The following is a 15,463-nucleotide window of genomic DNA, read 5'->3' on the forward strand; positions in this document are numbered from 1 at the left end:
AGAAATGATATCCATTAAAGTACGCTGGTCTCGCAACAGATTTGACCGAGTACCGTTTCCACGCAAACAGATTCGGTCGTATTGGTTACGTATTAATGGCATTAGTGCTATCCAGCGTGTTCGCAGTCGCCTCCTCGGATTCCGCAACGGATGGATTATTGTTCAGTCCGGCCTCGGTATTGTAACCCGAGAATGAACAGGCAGGCGCGCTTCTGGCCTGGCTCGCCGTAGCCTCGGGTAGGAGTGACGTACGTTCTGTCGCGCTTCCCCAAGTCTGCTGATATGCACCACGTCCTCGTATCCTGCGACTTAGGGACGAGCCCACAACGCCCAAATGTTCTTTTATGTCGTTATGCACGTCAGAAACGTCCCACATTGCTCTATAAAGATAAATCAAATGTGTATTAATTTATGCAGTATTGATATAATTTTATTTTGACACCAGTGCCAGTGTAATTTTTTAAAATTAAAATAAGTACACAATTCAGGATGTCCAGCGAAATTCGACTAATCTATTTAAGAATAATTCCAGAACACATTCTGGGTAAAAAATCCTAGTTTTTCTAAGATATATCCATCGATTAATTTCTGCCACTTGATTAATTTTCATCGATTCACACAATGTTATATGCTTTGTACTATCAAATTAGAAGTAACAATTAGGATTCTCAATGGCGAATGAATTAAAATTCGGAATAAAATTATTTAATGCTTCATAAATAATATCAAATAAACATTTTGTAAACACAAACGATTTCTCTACTATATTCTATTTTAGACATTAAATCTAAATCTTCTATAATTTATTGCATTAAGGGAGAGTTCATACCTAAACACAACTTTTCTTTTTATTAACGTATCACAAGCATTCTTATAAATTACTAACTATATAAAATTAATTTATTTTCGTTTTATTAAATTATCAATTTGATCTTTAATATTTGCACTTGCTTTTAAAGCTTTATCTAAAATCTTTTTTTTTTACTTTTTAATTCTTTCAACATTTTATCTTGTTTTTTTGACTCTTCCACATCAAGCATTATTTTTCTTTGTCATTTTTTTCTTTCGCCAACGCTTCTTTACTGGATATGCGCATTGCGAGCATAATTCATTAGCAGCTACTGACTGATCAACACAAGAGATTGCTTTTACTAATTTATAATTGAGCGGCGATCGATTCAAAATTTTAGAGATACAAATCTTAAGGCATGTGCGGCAAGTGTTTTTAAATTGTAAAATTCTAATTTTTTTTTAGAATGAAAGAATAAAAAATTCCAGGTTAACCCTGAAATTCCAGAGGTTTTCCAGGAATTTTCCAGAATACATTAAATTCCAGTATAATTCCTGAGAGACTTGCTCATTTTCCATTCCAAATGGTAATTTGTAACATATAAAAATTTGAAACTAATTATAGATTAGTATAATTTTACGGTTAAATGATTGCTTGTCCGTGAGTGTTGCGCAATGATACGAATCGCAATCGAAGGCAACCAGTCGTTTAATTATAATAACTTGTAATTAGTTTTAATATCTCAAAGCATTTATATACAAAACTGCGTGTTCGGAAAATAAAAAAAACTACCGCTAAAAAAATGACAAATAGTTTTAAGTTATTTTTTCGAAAAAAAGTTTTCTTACTAAGATATTGCTTTTGATTTGCGAATTTCGAAATATCTTGTTTGTCTATATAATTCCAGAATACATTAAATTCCAGTATAATTCAAGGATCACTAGACATCCTGCAATTTGTTTAAAAGTGCCTCTTAAGTAGTATTTATTATTGTTTTACAAACCTAAATGCGTCCCACCACGCTTGACCCTGCGCTAAATTGACAAATGGTTTGTAGGAGAAGCTATAGTGATGCGCCACCGCGGCTAAAAACATCTCTATGCAAATTAGAAAATCTTGCAATTTGGACGATATATTCCTGATGTCATCCGAGTTATCCGTATTAAAAATACTCGATATGACATCAAAGTACACCAAAAGAGCTATCAATACTCCTTGACTGTAAAACAAAAACACAGTATATATTTTTCCATTTCACTTTTAAGATGTCCTGAAATCCGCGAATATCAAAATAAAATACTATAGCAAGAAAAAATTCTTAAAATAGATAAATTAAAAAAGAGAGACTTGCTCATTTTCCATTCCAAATAGTAATTTGTAACATATAAAAGTTTGGAACTAATTATAGATTACGGTTAAATGATTGCTTGTCTGTGAGTTGCGCAATGATACGAATCGCAATCGAAGGCAACCAGTCGTTTAATTATAATAACTTGTAATTAGTTTTAATATCTCAAAGCATTTATATAAAAAACTGCGTGTTCGGAAAATAAAAAAAACTACCGCTAAAAAAATGATAAATAGTTTTAAGTTATTTTTTCGAAAAAAAGTTTTCTTACTAAGATATTGCTTTTGATTTGCGAATTTCGAAATATCTTGTTTGTATATTTTTTTGACAATAAGTTATGTGGACGTTATAGCAATATTTACAAGAATGAGAAGAACACGACAGCTTTGATACATAAAAACTTTCCAATTGGCTTCATTGGCTTCAAGGCCTCTACGTTGGCACGGTAAAAGAGTACCAGACAGTACATGGCAACGAATTGTGATAAATTGTTTAGGGCAATCATGTATGGAAAAGCGACATTTCCTTTAAATTCACCTTCTCCATATACTCCATTCAGTTCGCATATGCTATAAAATATAGAAATATATACACTTAAATATTACAACATGCAATATTAGAAATACATATCTCTATCAATAAATTGTGCTTACAATGATATCAACGTTGATATAGGCCTAACAGCTGCATATTGTAAAATACCATGCTTGCACATATGTACAAATTCTCTGCCCATCTCCCAATCAGGTAGACAGCACAGAGGAAACATATGATGTACTTGAGGAGAAATTTCCAGTCTATGCTCCAATTGGTGGTCGGCGTTCAGGTAGGCCAGTAAATACTTCATGAAATTATATATTACATAAGCTTCGTAACATTCTCTCAAGCTGTCCACGTATATACTTCCTTCAGGAAATACCAAACCTAACCACTATACAAATAGAAAGCATTCGTTAAAAAACTAATTAAATATTTACATAATTTTGATAATACACAAGAAAAATTTGTAACATTTTCTTACAGCATTGACTGCGTAGATGGGTACCATCCATAATATTCTGAAAAAAAAAAAAAAGTTTACATTTAATACTTGTGTGTGATTGAGAAGATAGATATTAAAACTCAATTTGTAAATTTTTACACGACAAACAGCCCACCTTATTATATATTTCTGTAGCCTAGGTTGCGTATAGTATATCATGTGTTGAACAATCTCATAAAAAGCGATAGGCAATGCCAACAAGACGAAGGCGCCACCCACCAGTGCACCTTGATCCTGCTTCTTAAAGCCATTCTTAATGGAATTGACTAGTAAGATTGGTACAAGTATAACAATGAGTAGCGCATACAGGCAGGTCAGCACAGGCAATATCCATAATCTCCAACGTCGGCAGATCGAAGCCATCACTCTCCTTGGATGCTTCAGGTGCCGTCACATTTCAGACTACAACTGGACTCGATTCTGTAAACAATCACTAAAGATTAGACTTTATAGCAACAATTAGGAATCGTAGATTCACATCAGAGTTTATGACACTTTTTACAATTGATTTTTTGGATGAGCTGTAACAACCTCAATAAACAAAATGTTAGGAGCTTGCCAGCGGATTCGTGAAGAATATCTAGATGCTTTCCATTTAATGACACAATTAAATATCATTTAGACTTTGCTACTCATGGAATTAAAAAAAGATATAACATTTATGTCGACTTAAGTACGATGATTAAATGGAAATCACCTTTTCCATCACTATTATAACCGATTAGAGCATATCATTAAATGATCTTTTGTTCATTTAATCCATTTAAATAATATCTAAATGACAGATTTTCAGTTTCCTTAATGAATCTATCATATTTCTGCTAGATTTCTACTGACAAAATTTGTAGCTGACACTTAACTGAATCTATAGTGGAGTTGGCTATCTGAAAAGGGGGGTAATATATTAAGTTGCACTAGAAAATAAAGGTTTCTGATCATGGAATTACATATTACTTGATAAGAGAGATATCTACTTATCTACTTAATCATAATTACATTGTTTACTTGTCGATAAACGATAAGCTCGCGTAATACTCCCTAAACTCTCTTCATAGATCACATACTTTTTGTCCGTTAATGTCAAATTCAACGAAATTCTCTGCGCACTATTATTGCGATATACGAGAGAGAGAGAGATACAAGAAAAAGGGAGGAAAAGATGAAGCAAGACGCCATGCAGCGGCGGCGGGGGAAATGAATCAGCTGAGTGACAGCGTAGTTACGGGGGGAGCTTCCTTTACAACCCTTCAGTTTCGCGTCGCCCGAGTATGATGCGTGCGGCGGGTGACTCACCGTTTCACAGTAACGACGAGCTGACGTCTCGACGACGTTAGAGCGTCGCGAACGTCACCGGCCGGAATACCACGCCGGCTCGATCGCGTCCGCGTCGAAACGCCGTAGTAACGCACACGCACCTCGGCGTGGATATGCTAATTTGACATTTCGTGTTACTTGGCACAATAACCATTGGAAACCGGAAGCCCGCGGTTCCCCGTCGCCGCTGCTTCGGAGGAAGGGAAGCAGCGGTGACCAGTGTCACCAAGTTACAGACGGAAAATATCACGTTTCGACGCGAGAGAGCCACGACGCCGGAAAGCTTCTTGTGGATCTCGTCGCGTCGTTCAAAAACAAGGATTGTCGCGCAAGAGGAGAGAGAGCAGATCGAATCGGATTATTTCTCATGGGAAACAGTGAAACATCGCCAGGGATCATGTCGCTTAACGGCCGATCTAGAACCTCCCATCGTCGTCAAACGCGTAAGTTGGTCAACACTGTGCGGGTGGCGTAGGAGGGGTACTTCCGGTCTAATGGCGTCAAGAGCCAAGCACTGTTGTCACATTTTTGTCCTACAGTGTTTCAATATTTCGCTTTGTTTATGTCGCTCGTGGCCATCGGAACGAGGACGAGCAGCCCAGCCGGACGCGTGAATTACGCTAAACGAAGGTGAGGGCGAATGTATTTTTCCGCACGCGACGCGTATCAAGGCGCGGCTTGTGATATTCAGTGCGGTCCGGGTGCAGTGACCTTGATTTCGCTGTCAGTCCTGAAGTACGTACCACCGCCAAATTCAAACTCTGCACGCGACGCACTATTTTTGGACATCAGTGAATCGTTTTGTACTTTTTTTGTATCCTTTTTCCTGTCATTTTGTCGTCTCGTATAGAATAAAAATACTAAGAAATGCATTATCTCGTTAAAGCTCGGTGTCTGATAAGAAAGTATATATTGGGTCTGTTTTTTGTGACTGAACTAATGTACACTTTTGGAGCTTAGAGTGAGATAGGTATATGTTTTTATTGTGTGCCTTCCGTCAAGCGACATAGTACAATACAGTGATCATCTCATCCTTGTTTAACATCGGTAAACAACAAGGATGTACTGATACACTGTGTCACATTGTGTCATCTGTGTCGCTCTTTGGAAGGCACCCATTATCTTGCAAAAGTGAGAAATAGAGTGCTAGTGTAGTTCTCGCACAAGAATAATAAAACAGATCTATTGTTTAATCTAAAGTCAGTGGCACACGATGTTTGTTTTCCTGCTGGATTGCTAGCTGGATTATCACTACAATCCAGGGGTGTGTTCAGAATCGTTGTCCTGATGCACCTAGATGTTGTTTTATCCTTATTGTTCACGAATGATAAACAAAGATAACACAACACCTAGGTGTACTCAGATTCTGAACGCAGCCCAGCAGGAAAACAAGCATCGTGTGCCATTGGCTTTAGTTGTGTACTATCTTGTTAGTCATGATAATTTTAGTGCTAAGAGTCTTTTTGCTATAATAAAAGAATAAGAAATATTGAATGCCTATCATTTAGTGACACAAGTCGATAAATATTGTTTTTTGTTACTTATTTGGGGGGAATACAAAGAATGATATTTGTGTCGATTTGTGTTATTAGGCAATGGAAAAGACACTTGTGTTATGATGCTGTAGAGCTAAAATGTAAACTTTTTTTGTTAACTTAAATAAAAGTTACTGCATATATGCAAAATACAAAAGTGATATTTAATATCGTCACACAAAATAGTTAATTATTTTATATACATTTTTATTATTTTATTGTTAAAGAATACAGTATAATAGAGTACTGAGAATATGTTGTCTATTGTTTTGAAAATTCTATTGGAAACAGATTCCACTATGATGATATTTCGGTGTATTTGTAAAATAGTTTCATTAATTTAACAAAAGCTACTATTACAACGTATACACAATATGAGAATAATTTTAAAATTATTACATGAGACAATAGAGAAAGCAGTGAATTATTATTTGGTACATACTATTTGGGAATTAATTTTAATTTATTTTATTTTAAATTATATTATTTGCGTAAAAAGCCAAAGAAAATAGATTTTTTTTTTACACTCATTTTTCTTTATGATCTATAGATTTGGCATCTGTAGATAGGTAAAAGTTTATGAAGAACAGTTACTAGTCGTTGTTCAGAATACTCAAGTTATGGAAGTTACAACAGAAGAGGCACAGGCTGTGCTTTTGGAAGGAATGGAAGGTGCTCAGTACATCACTATCCAAAGAGCCGACGGAGAGTCCTTGAGCAAAGGAGTACCACTGTTAACTTTGAATGGTGAATTAATCTCCGAAGGCATGGTCGTGGATATGATTAACGCTGGCGTTGGCACAGACTATGGCACTGGCACGCAATATTATGAGGCGGACGACTTGCTGTCGCATGAATTAACAGAAGTTGTAATATGTTACTTAATGTCCATATAACTGTATATTTATACCTTACATGTAGAATGTGAATTGTGTGATTCAGGAAGATCGCAGACTTGCCGCGGCCCTGGTCGCGGTACAGTTGCATCAGCAGCAGAAACAGCAGCAACTCCATCTCCAGTCACAGAACGAGGACCCGACTCTATCAGACGTTTCACATCTCGAGACCCTGGCGCCAGTGAATTCGTACTCCATTCAAGCAGTACCAGATTCGAACGCTACTCCGTCCGTGTATTCACCTTTGCAACTTTTCAAGAGGATTACGCAGAATGTAAAGCAAGAGTTTATCAACGTTAAAAGTGAATACGACGTTGAAGTTTCTACGGAAAGTAGTGAGGATGCCATATTGGCATCCGGACCCAAGAGAACCCTGCCACACAAAAAGAGGATACCTCGGAAACTAAAGCAACAGCAGATAAAGAAGAATGTGGTGCGAAAAGACTACAGTAAATTGGTTCAAGAGAATGCGGCAGTTGAATCGATTAGCGAAGTTCAGACTAATGTCTTTAAATGTGAATTGTGTAGTTCTAAGTTCAGCAGTCAGTTGAGGTTCTTCGAGCACTTAAAGGTATGTTCACATTGTAGGAAATAACTAATATGCAGTGACTACTAAAGATTTTGAGCCAACATATAATTTTACAATAATTTTTGGTCAATTATTTTTTTAGTTTATATTGTAAATTAATAAAATTCTTATTATAATTAACTTAATACAATATTTTAAATACTAAAATATATTAATAATAAATATTAGGTATTTATAAAAATTTTTATCTCTGAGCATAATACAATAAAATTGCTCATTGGCTGGAAACTTTTAGTAATCATTGTATGTATGTATCTTTAACAGAAATAATTATAATTTAATAGAAGTAGTGAAATAAAACTTAATTTAAATAATTTTAATACAGGTACATTATGAACCGGTAAAACAAGAAACGCGAATAGCTCAAGCAACAAATACTAATATCTCCATACCAGTGCCAGAAACAGTACACAGTTTAGAGAATACCGTGATTGAAGAATTCAGTGAACCTGAAGATCTTATGGAGGGTATCCGAAACGTGGGTAAGAGATCTTTGATATTGACATTTTTTAAATTTTTCGATACGAACAACTATTATATTACAAACTTGTTGATCTTTGCCGTCTGCAGTAGAAGAAACTGGTGCGCGTATTGACGATGATGCGGACTCTCCGTTATCTACTACAAACAACGAATCAACCATGTGGGCCATTACTGGCGTCACAGAAGAGGTACAACAAAGGGACCAACAAATGAAACCACCGGAAGATAGCAATGATAAGAGTTCCAACGAGAAGGCAGAGACTGACATTCCACAAACGGCCAAAAAAAAGAAATCATTAAAAACTCGAAAGTCAAGTTCGTATAATTCTTTTTTCCCCCAGAAAAGTTCTTGATGTACTAAAAACATAAATTTTAAAGATAGTATTTTCTTGTAGGTAACGAGTTAACATGTACTCAGTGTAATCGTTCATTCCACCATAAAAATAGTTTAGTTTACCATATGCGATCTCACAGCGGTGAACGGCCGCATCAATGCGATATTTGTAGCAAACGCTTCTTTGCTGCCAGTGCGTTGAAAGTAAGTAGATGCTCAAAGTGTAAAATTTATTTTGTTAATAATATATAATATATAAAAATCTAATAATTTTATTTTTCGACAAATAGGTACATAAAAGACTTCACAGTGGTGACAAACCATACAAATGCGAAGAATGTGGGCGACACTTTCGACAATGGGGCGACTTAAAGTATCACTCGACGAGTCTTCATTCGGAGCACAAACAGTATCAGTGTGAATATTGCGCCAAAGAGTTTGCCCGAAAATACTCTTTGATCTTGCATAGGCGTATCCACACCGGCGAGAAGAACTATCGCTGCGAATACTGTAATAAAACGTTCCGCGCAAGCAGTTACTTACAGAATCATCGTCGTATACACACCGGTGAGAAGCCGCATCCGTGCGTGATATGCGGCAAGCCGTTTAGAGTACGAAGTGATATGAAGAGACACATGCAGACGCACAATCGACCGAAAAAATTGCTAAACAGAAGTCCGACGAAGAAAAATGCGGAGCAGATACAAGGTAACAAGAGAACACAGGCAAAAACGATTCAGGATCTCGTGAGAGATCTGAAACTGAAAGTTGAAGCGACGGGTGTTGTGGAGATTGTCTCGGACAATCAGGAGGCCATTTTGCCGCATACAGGCGCACAAAACTTGGAATACACCGTGGCGTCTACAGCGGATACTGTAAACAGAGATCCTTTGGAAGCGGTTGTGCGAACGACTGATAGTATGTGAGTAGATTCAATTGTATATCTCGATGTAGTAAAAGATCTTTTATATATTGTGACTATTAATTAATCTATTGTGTTTTTGCAGGCAATATTTTTTTATGTAATCGTGGAAGTCTCAAGAGAAGAAAATATATTTCATTGCTTAATAAGATTGATTATTTATGGAATATTGGCACTTGAGCGGTCTGTAATGCAAATATTATGTTTTGTAAAATTGCTTTTAATAGCAAATTATGTAGATTCAAAACGATTTCATTTTTAAAAGTTATGTGTATATAATTTTATTAGTAAGATTTAAAAGACACTGTTTATTCGAAAGCAAGTAATTGGAGACAGATTTTAGTTTAAGTAAATCGTATTAACATACTGCCTAAAAATAATGTGTAACTTTATTAGTTCTTTAAAAAACTAAGTAATTTGTGTGAGATCAAATAGAGGATTAGATTGTTTTACGACAGTTCCAAGATTCCTATGATAAAAATATCATTTGTATACGTACATGTATAAATGGTGCGTGTATACATTATACTGTAATTATAATTAACACTAACTGAAAATGTATATTTTTAAGATTAGGATTGTACAATTGTATAATTTGTACAATTTAATGATTTATATATATACATATTATTTTGAATGAACGTTAAAAAATATATTTTTTACTTGAACGTGTTTATAGAAATATATTGGTCCACTTCATTTGTAATCTTCGAACGTCTAAATAGCCGCGGGTATTAAAGTCGGCCCGCTTACATCGGTGTTACCGATGAAAATTTGCAAGATGGTAGCTAGGTCTTTAGATTCAAGGGCATCTTTAAGCTTCGCCGTAGCTTCCTTGCCACTGATTCTGTTACACGAATAGTATTATTAGAATTGGGTCGCGTCGATAAGAATCTTATCTTTACCTTCGAGATCGCTTCGCTCGTTCCCAATCTACATATAAATCGGTGATGATAGCGTGCAGCCTGTTCAGGATTTCGGTGTCCTTCGCCATAAGCGATCTGGTCTCCGTCTCCTTCTCCAACAATTCTTGATATTCGGAGCATAAGTTCTCCCTCGGATTGGACTGAAGTTCCCATTCTTCGAGAGCATCCAGAATTTTTATCTTTTGAATTAAATCGTTGGCCGCATTCAAACGCGGAAGAATTAACTCCAAGACTCGAGATATACTTCCTTCTGCTACCTCTGTGTAAAAATTTACGTTTACGATTATTTTACAATTTCGAAGAGAAATGTAAAACAACCGATAATTACCACAAAATACGTCTAGCTTTAGCTTTCGTTTCGTTGCTTCCTTCGTCAAGACGTCTCTAAGAATTATAATAGTGGATATATTCTCGCCGAGAAAAAGTGCACTCCCTTTTCTGTAGTTTATTAAAAAAATTAATGACAAATGCAGGTCTGATTTTACATTATAAACTTACTTATATTTGCATTTGAGAATTGTACCGATGAAGGACGAGATATATACTAAAACAGCTTCACCCTCGTTAATGTGAGGTCTCTCGGGTACGTCTGGTAACGCTAAAGATAGCCACGCATGCATCTTAAAAAGAAATCCATAAACAATCATTTCTCTCTCATAAGATTAACAAAGTAAAGAACAAAATAAAGAAACGTACTTCGGCAATAGTGAATTGGCCATTTAGTTTCAATTCATTAAACGGACCACTGGATGTAATGTTATCATCGTCGTGCAGTCTGACATGCAGAGATAAGGCATAAATAGGAACTGTAATTTTACGGCAACGTTTCGGTTGTATCTGAGAATTATCACAGATATTAATAATATGTATCTTGGATTAGGAAGGCAACGTGTTAAAGAAATACCTGGGACGTTACATAGACCTGCAAGGTACCTGGCTGACCCTCGATGGACCTCAGTCGCATTTCCAGACGATTTGTATTAATCTATTTACCAATAATTTTTCATACTTTCAGAGATATTATTAAAATTCGAGATTGTTTCAGAGAATTACATTTACTTGGCAACGATAAGTAGCAAGAAGAAAATTGCCCTCTTTGGGATCGCAAGCGGACAAGCTGACCACTGCGCTATTGTTCTCTGTCTCCAGCAGGTCGATGGGCGTATCGGATTGTATTAGAATATTGTCAATCGACGCGTCCAATTCTACGGATAGGGAATACGAAGCATCTTCTTTATGCAGTTCCATTCTGTTAAATTGATTTTTATTGCAATTTCAGTTTATCCTGATTAATCTGTTTTATAATTATAATGTAGATTAATTTCATTGCGGTTACTTATGATTCACTGCTAATATTAAAGGTGCTAAAGGGTCCAGCATGAAATTGGCCGAATCCTTCTCCTCATTGAGTTTCTCCTGCAGTTGTTGTATTTCCAACTTCAACCTGGCCAATCCAATGTCGCTCTGTCCTGCTTCTAATAAACCAGGAGGACTGGTAGTCAATCCGAATACTCTACCTGAGTAAGTCGTGACGAGAACCTCGGGATAATTGGCAACACCGATTATCCCACCGACGACTGTACTAATACTCTCGCCAGCATTCTGTAACGATTTATTTCGAAACTAATATGATTCAATTCGACGACAACTATAGATACGATCACAATCACTCACATAGTGATAGCGCAGAATGGACGATACATCTTCGTCGGGAAACGTGTACACCTCGACAACTCCATCCTGTCGACCAATAAGGATATCTGTACCGTCTTGCAACTCATATGTATCCAACGAAGTGATTCCCGAGCCTGTCGAAGTCAACAGCCAAGTAATTCGGAGAGTTTTGTTGCCTTGGAGGATCAGCAATCCGACTCTGCCATCCGCGGTACCGACCAAAACGCGGTCCCTCGAGTATATTTCTCCTTCTCTGAAACGAGAGAGATGAGTAATATAAATAATTTATTTGAAATACTGTATGTGAAATATCAATAACACCTGTATATGGAAAGGACCATAGGAGCGCTCGGCAATCTTAAAACCGTTGGACTTCTTGTACCGTGCAAAACACGTACCTGGAAAGCAAAATTACATCGATGAATCAGTGTCAAGATGCATTCTTTGAAAATAACTTTATATTCAAATCTCTGTAAGTTTTTGCTAAGAAGAGAATTGAGATTTAAATTCATCGCAGAAACTCTGTAAGAATGAAAGGATCTAGGTAAAATTGCAAGAGTATTGATGGCTATCATTTTTAGAAAATGGAACGTAAAATATACGGTTGTTTTCTTAAAAGCTGGAATCTGAAAGACTTTTGAGACGAATTCTCGATACTACGACGTCTTACCGCGCAGTCTGCACAAGCTAGAATAGCGTATACTATGTTGCCGTCTCCAGGCAAGAGCACTACGTCATGCAAGGTTTCTCCAGCTAGGTACGAATCGGCATCTTTGCAATCTCTGTATCGGTGATAAAGGTCACGCGCGCACGCAGCGAGATCAGGACCAAGAACGTACCTAAAATGGGCATTTCATAATAATATATGATATATATATATATATAGAGTATATCAAAGATATCATAGAGTTGAACTGAGTGTGAATGAACTTACATTGCAGAAATCGGATCTATAAGGCTGGTATCGAACTCTAAGAACAACTTGCCCTTTCTCGTGAATCCCTTCACAGAGTTGCCGTACGCAAGAAAAATTTTATCCCTCAACATACCTATTGAGCCTCCAAGAATAATTTTCTGAATTTTTGGGCCGGGCAAGGATTTGAACGACAATTGCAGCTCACCCTTTTTCATGCCTGTCCAAGGAAATATGATTTTATATATTTTTAAATTTAAATGTCTTATAATATTTATTTCAACGTTGACACATTAATATCAAAATACTTTTAAAAATAATTGCGATGTTATCTTTATATTAATATTAATTAATTATTAATCATCATGATAATTAAAAGTATTAGTATTAAATAATATTAATTACTCGTTTATTACTATTTAATATTTATTCGTTGAGATATTTTTATATTACAAAAAAGAATAAGAATATAATATGTATTTATACCATAAATATGCAGCACGCCGTCGTGATCTGCAACGGCGAACTTTTGTGGTTGCTTTGTTGTCCCTTCATGAGGCGGAAATATGATAGTTGTGCCACGTGAGGTAACCCCCACCGTTGTGTAATCTATCCTCGACAATGCCAACGTCATCGTGGGTTGATCGATCGATTGATTTCAAAATTGTTTCGCCGATCGAGTCAACTCGACTCAAATTGCCATAGTTTACCGAATCGCCTCAAAATATCACTTATCTTAGTTTATCAATTTGCGAGCCCTACGAGTTTCAATGCAAAGTAGCGACGACAGATCGAAGCGGCGGTAAAATAATACCACGATCAATTCAACCATGGCAACGTGTAGCATAACAAACCGGTTTTTTGAATCACGATAAAAATTAAAATAATCATCAATAAAGACGCAATATTTATTGGTGAATTTTTATTTTAAAATCAAATTTTAAATTTATTTGAATTTGGAATTTGAAGTATTGTTATCTTCAACAAAGTGATCTTCCAAAATTACCCATCGCGATGAAACTTTTACATCTGTCTATAAAGATGTAATATTTTTTGGTAATAAAGTTTTATTTCTTGTATATAAATCAAATTTAAATAAATATTGATTTCATATACGTGCAATTGCAGATTCAAAATAGAATCAATGATTCAAATTGATTTGAATTTGAAGTCTCGAGAAGTATCGATACCTCGAGATCGAGTGCGAGAGCAAGTCAGGTTTTCAAAATGCACAGGATAGGCATGAAACTTTCGCTAGGAATTAGAAGTAATTATTGTAATGTATCTGAAAATCGTGAGACCTGCTGTTATTTCGTATAATATTTCAGCGAACATTAGTACATTAGATACGAAGTTGCTACGCTAGAATTATTAGAGAGAACAACAGTTTGAAGAAGCCTAACCTAACTTAATCATGAGCAACAAAACAACAAGTACTGGTGAGTACACTGCAATTTCTTTTATATTTTCTCATCGCGAGTATCGCGATTGATCCAATCAGTTTTAAAGTGATAAATTACATTGGGACGTCTTACATATGAAAGATACTCGCTCAGGGGAGATAGATCCCGTACAGGAGCAATTAACTGGTCGAGTACGAGAGGTCGGGAATTATGCGATCTGGAGCTTGTCAAGCTGTAAGCCAGGATTTGGCGTGGACCAGCTTCGCGATGACATCACAGAAACGTACTGGCAATCTGATGGACAGCTGCCACATTTGGTAAACATACAATTCAAGAGGAAGACAACTATTCGTGACATATGCATCTATACGGATTATAAGCTGGATGAGAGCTACACTCCTAACAGGTATCAATACTTTCCATTGTTTGGAGATTGTCAGGTGCTTTTCATTTGGTGACACAAGTATTTTCTTATTTTTGTTACTTAATATAAAAAGATTATATAAATTGGTTTTACTAAGGCCTAGTTCCATTAATCTAATTCTTAGTATTATAAAAAGATAATTAGTAAATTGAATCAAGATTAAAGTTAATTTTATATTGGTAGAACCAGGTCTAAATAGAAAGCATTCATCAGCAATCATTGATAATTATTAATGAAGGTGTTCCGGCTAATTTTTAGAATAAGTATTAGAGCTGGAACCAACTTCAATGATCTACAGGAGGTAGAGGTGATGGATTTGAATGAACCAAGCGGATGGATAGTGATCCCCATTAAAAACATCAATGATCGGCCCATTAGGACATTCATGATTCAGATAGCAGTCATCAGCAATCATCAGAATGGCAGAGATACTCATATGAGACAAATTAAGATCCACAGTCCTGCGCAAGATATTCTTGGACCACCTGCGTCTTACATCCCGGGACAGTTTCTCACTAATGAATTTTTACGCTATGCCACTATTAGATAAAATTAAACTCCTTTAACATACACAGACATATATATATATATATGATAAAATTTTTATTATTATCAACATTCAATTCAACACACATATTCATATTCAACATATCCTTTCATTTTCAATCTCTTATTTTATTCAATTGTTTTATTGTTAAGAATAAAGTTATCTTCTATTTATCAAATAATTTGTAAATGAAAAATTCTAAGACTCCTTATACAATGTATCATACAGAGAAATTTATATTAGCGTGTGCGTGTGTGTACATACCTGTTACAGAGTGGAATTTGGAAAGGTAAGAACTATGTACACAGAAAAACTGTAAACAT

At 35.8% G+C, this 15,463-nt stretch overlaps 4 protein-coding genes across 7 annotated transcripts; 2 read left to right on the top strand and 2 right to left on the bottom strand.

Annotated features, from left to right (window-relative positions):
• Window positions 1-72: 72 nt before the first annotated feature.
• On the bottom strand, window positions 73-4,548 carry LOC108783375 (transmembrane protein 184C). Of its 2 annotated transcripts, none has more exons than XM_018551926.1 (7): window positions 4,474-4,548; window positions 3,296-3,600; window positions 3,160-3,196; window positions 2,792-3,069; window positions 2,501-2,707; window positions 1,794-2,009; window positions 73-380 (listed from the first exon to the last, which is right to left on the bottom strand). In XM_018551926.1, the coding sequence occupies exons 2-7, from the start codon at window positions 3,541-3,543 to the stop codon at window positions 86-88; spliced, it is 1,281 nt and encodes a 426-aa protein (XP_018407428.1). In that variant the 5' UTR covers window positions 3,544-3,600; window positions 4,474-4,548; the 3' UTR covers window positions 73-85. The 2 variants fall into 2 exon arrangements, with proteins under 2 accessions (XP_018407428.1, XP_018407429.1); XM_018551927.1 differs by lacking the exon at window positions 4,474-4,548 and adding an exon at window positions 3,878-3,933.
• Window positions 4,549-4,911: 363 nt separating this feature from the next.
• LOC108783374 (zinc finger protein 354B) lies at window positions 4,912-9,393 on the top strand. 2 transcript variants are annotated; one of them, XM_018551924.1, is made up of 9 exons: window positions 4,912-4,937; window positions 5,034-5,124; window positions 6,580-6,895; window positions 6,951-7,496; window positions 7,840-7,996; window positions 8,085-8,312; window positions 8,393-8,535; window positions 8,622-9,253; window positions 9,339-9,393. In XM_018551924.1, exons 3-9 carry the CDS (start codon window positions 6,650-6,652, stop codon window positions 9,355-9,357), a joined length of 1,971 nt encoding a protein of 656 aa, XP_018407426.1. In that variant the 5' UTR covers window positions 4,912-4,937; window positions 5,034-5,124; window positions 6,580-6,649; the 3' UTR covers window positions 9,358-9,393. The 2 variants fall into 2 exon arrangements, with proteins under 2 accessions (XP_018407426.1, XP_018407427.1); XM_018551925.1 differs by lacking the exons at window positions 4,912-4,937; window positions 5,034-5,124 and adding an exon at window positions 5,178-5,229.
• Window positions 9,394-9,948: 555 nt separating this feature from the next.
• Window positions 9,949-13,496, bottom strand: LOC108783361 (Bardet-Biedl syndrome 7 protein homolog). The gene is made up of 13 exons (XM_018551906.1): window positions 13,253-13,496; window positions 12,788-12,986; window positions 12,524-12,692; window positions 12,175-12,251; window positions 11,854-12,106; window positions 11,516-11,781; window positions 11,239-11,428; window positions 11,084-11,164; window positions 10,876-11,016; window positions 10,678-10,799; window positions 10,508-10,563; window positions 10,159-10,438; window positions 9,949-10,100 (listed from the first exon to the last, which is right to left on the bottom strand). The coding sequence occupies exons 1-13, from the start codon at window positions 13,398-13,400 to the stop codon at window positions 9,971-9,973; spliced, it is 2,112 nt and encodes a 703-aa protein (XP_018407408.1). The 5' UTR covers window positions 13,401-13,496; the 3' UTR covers window positions 9,949-9,970.
• A 473-nt stretch (window positions 13,497-13,969) lies between these two features.
• On the top strand, window positions 13,970-15,221 carry APC10 (anaphase-promoting complex subunit 10). 2 transcript variants are annotated; one of them, XM_018551914.1, is made up of 3 exons: window positions 13,970-14,205; window positions 14,311-14,575; window positions 14,852-15,221. In XM_018551914.1, the coding sequence occupies exons 1-3, from the start codon at window positions 14,181-14,183 to the stop codon at window positions 15,141-15,143; spliced, it is 582 nt and encodes a 193-aa protein (XP_018407416.1). In that variant the 5' UTR covers window positions 13,970-14,180; the 3' UTR covers window positions 15,144-15,221. The 2 variants fall into 2 exon arrangements, with proteins under 2 accessions (XP_018407416.1, XP_018407417.1); XM_018551915.1 differs by having other exon boundaries at window positions 14,323-14,575.
• The last annotated feature ends 242 nt before the right edge of the window (window positions 15,222-15,463 follow it).

Source organism: Cyphomyrmex costatus, unplaced genomic scaffold (assembly GCF_001594065.2).
Source record: "Cyphomyrmex costatus isolate MS0001 unplaced genomic scaffold, Ccosl1.0 scaffold149, whole genome shotgun sequence".
Taxonomy (NCBI): Eukaryota; Metazoa; Arthropoda; class Insecta; order Hymenoptera; family Formicidae; genus Cyphomyrmex; species Cyphomyrmex costatus.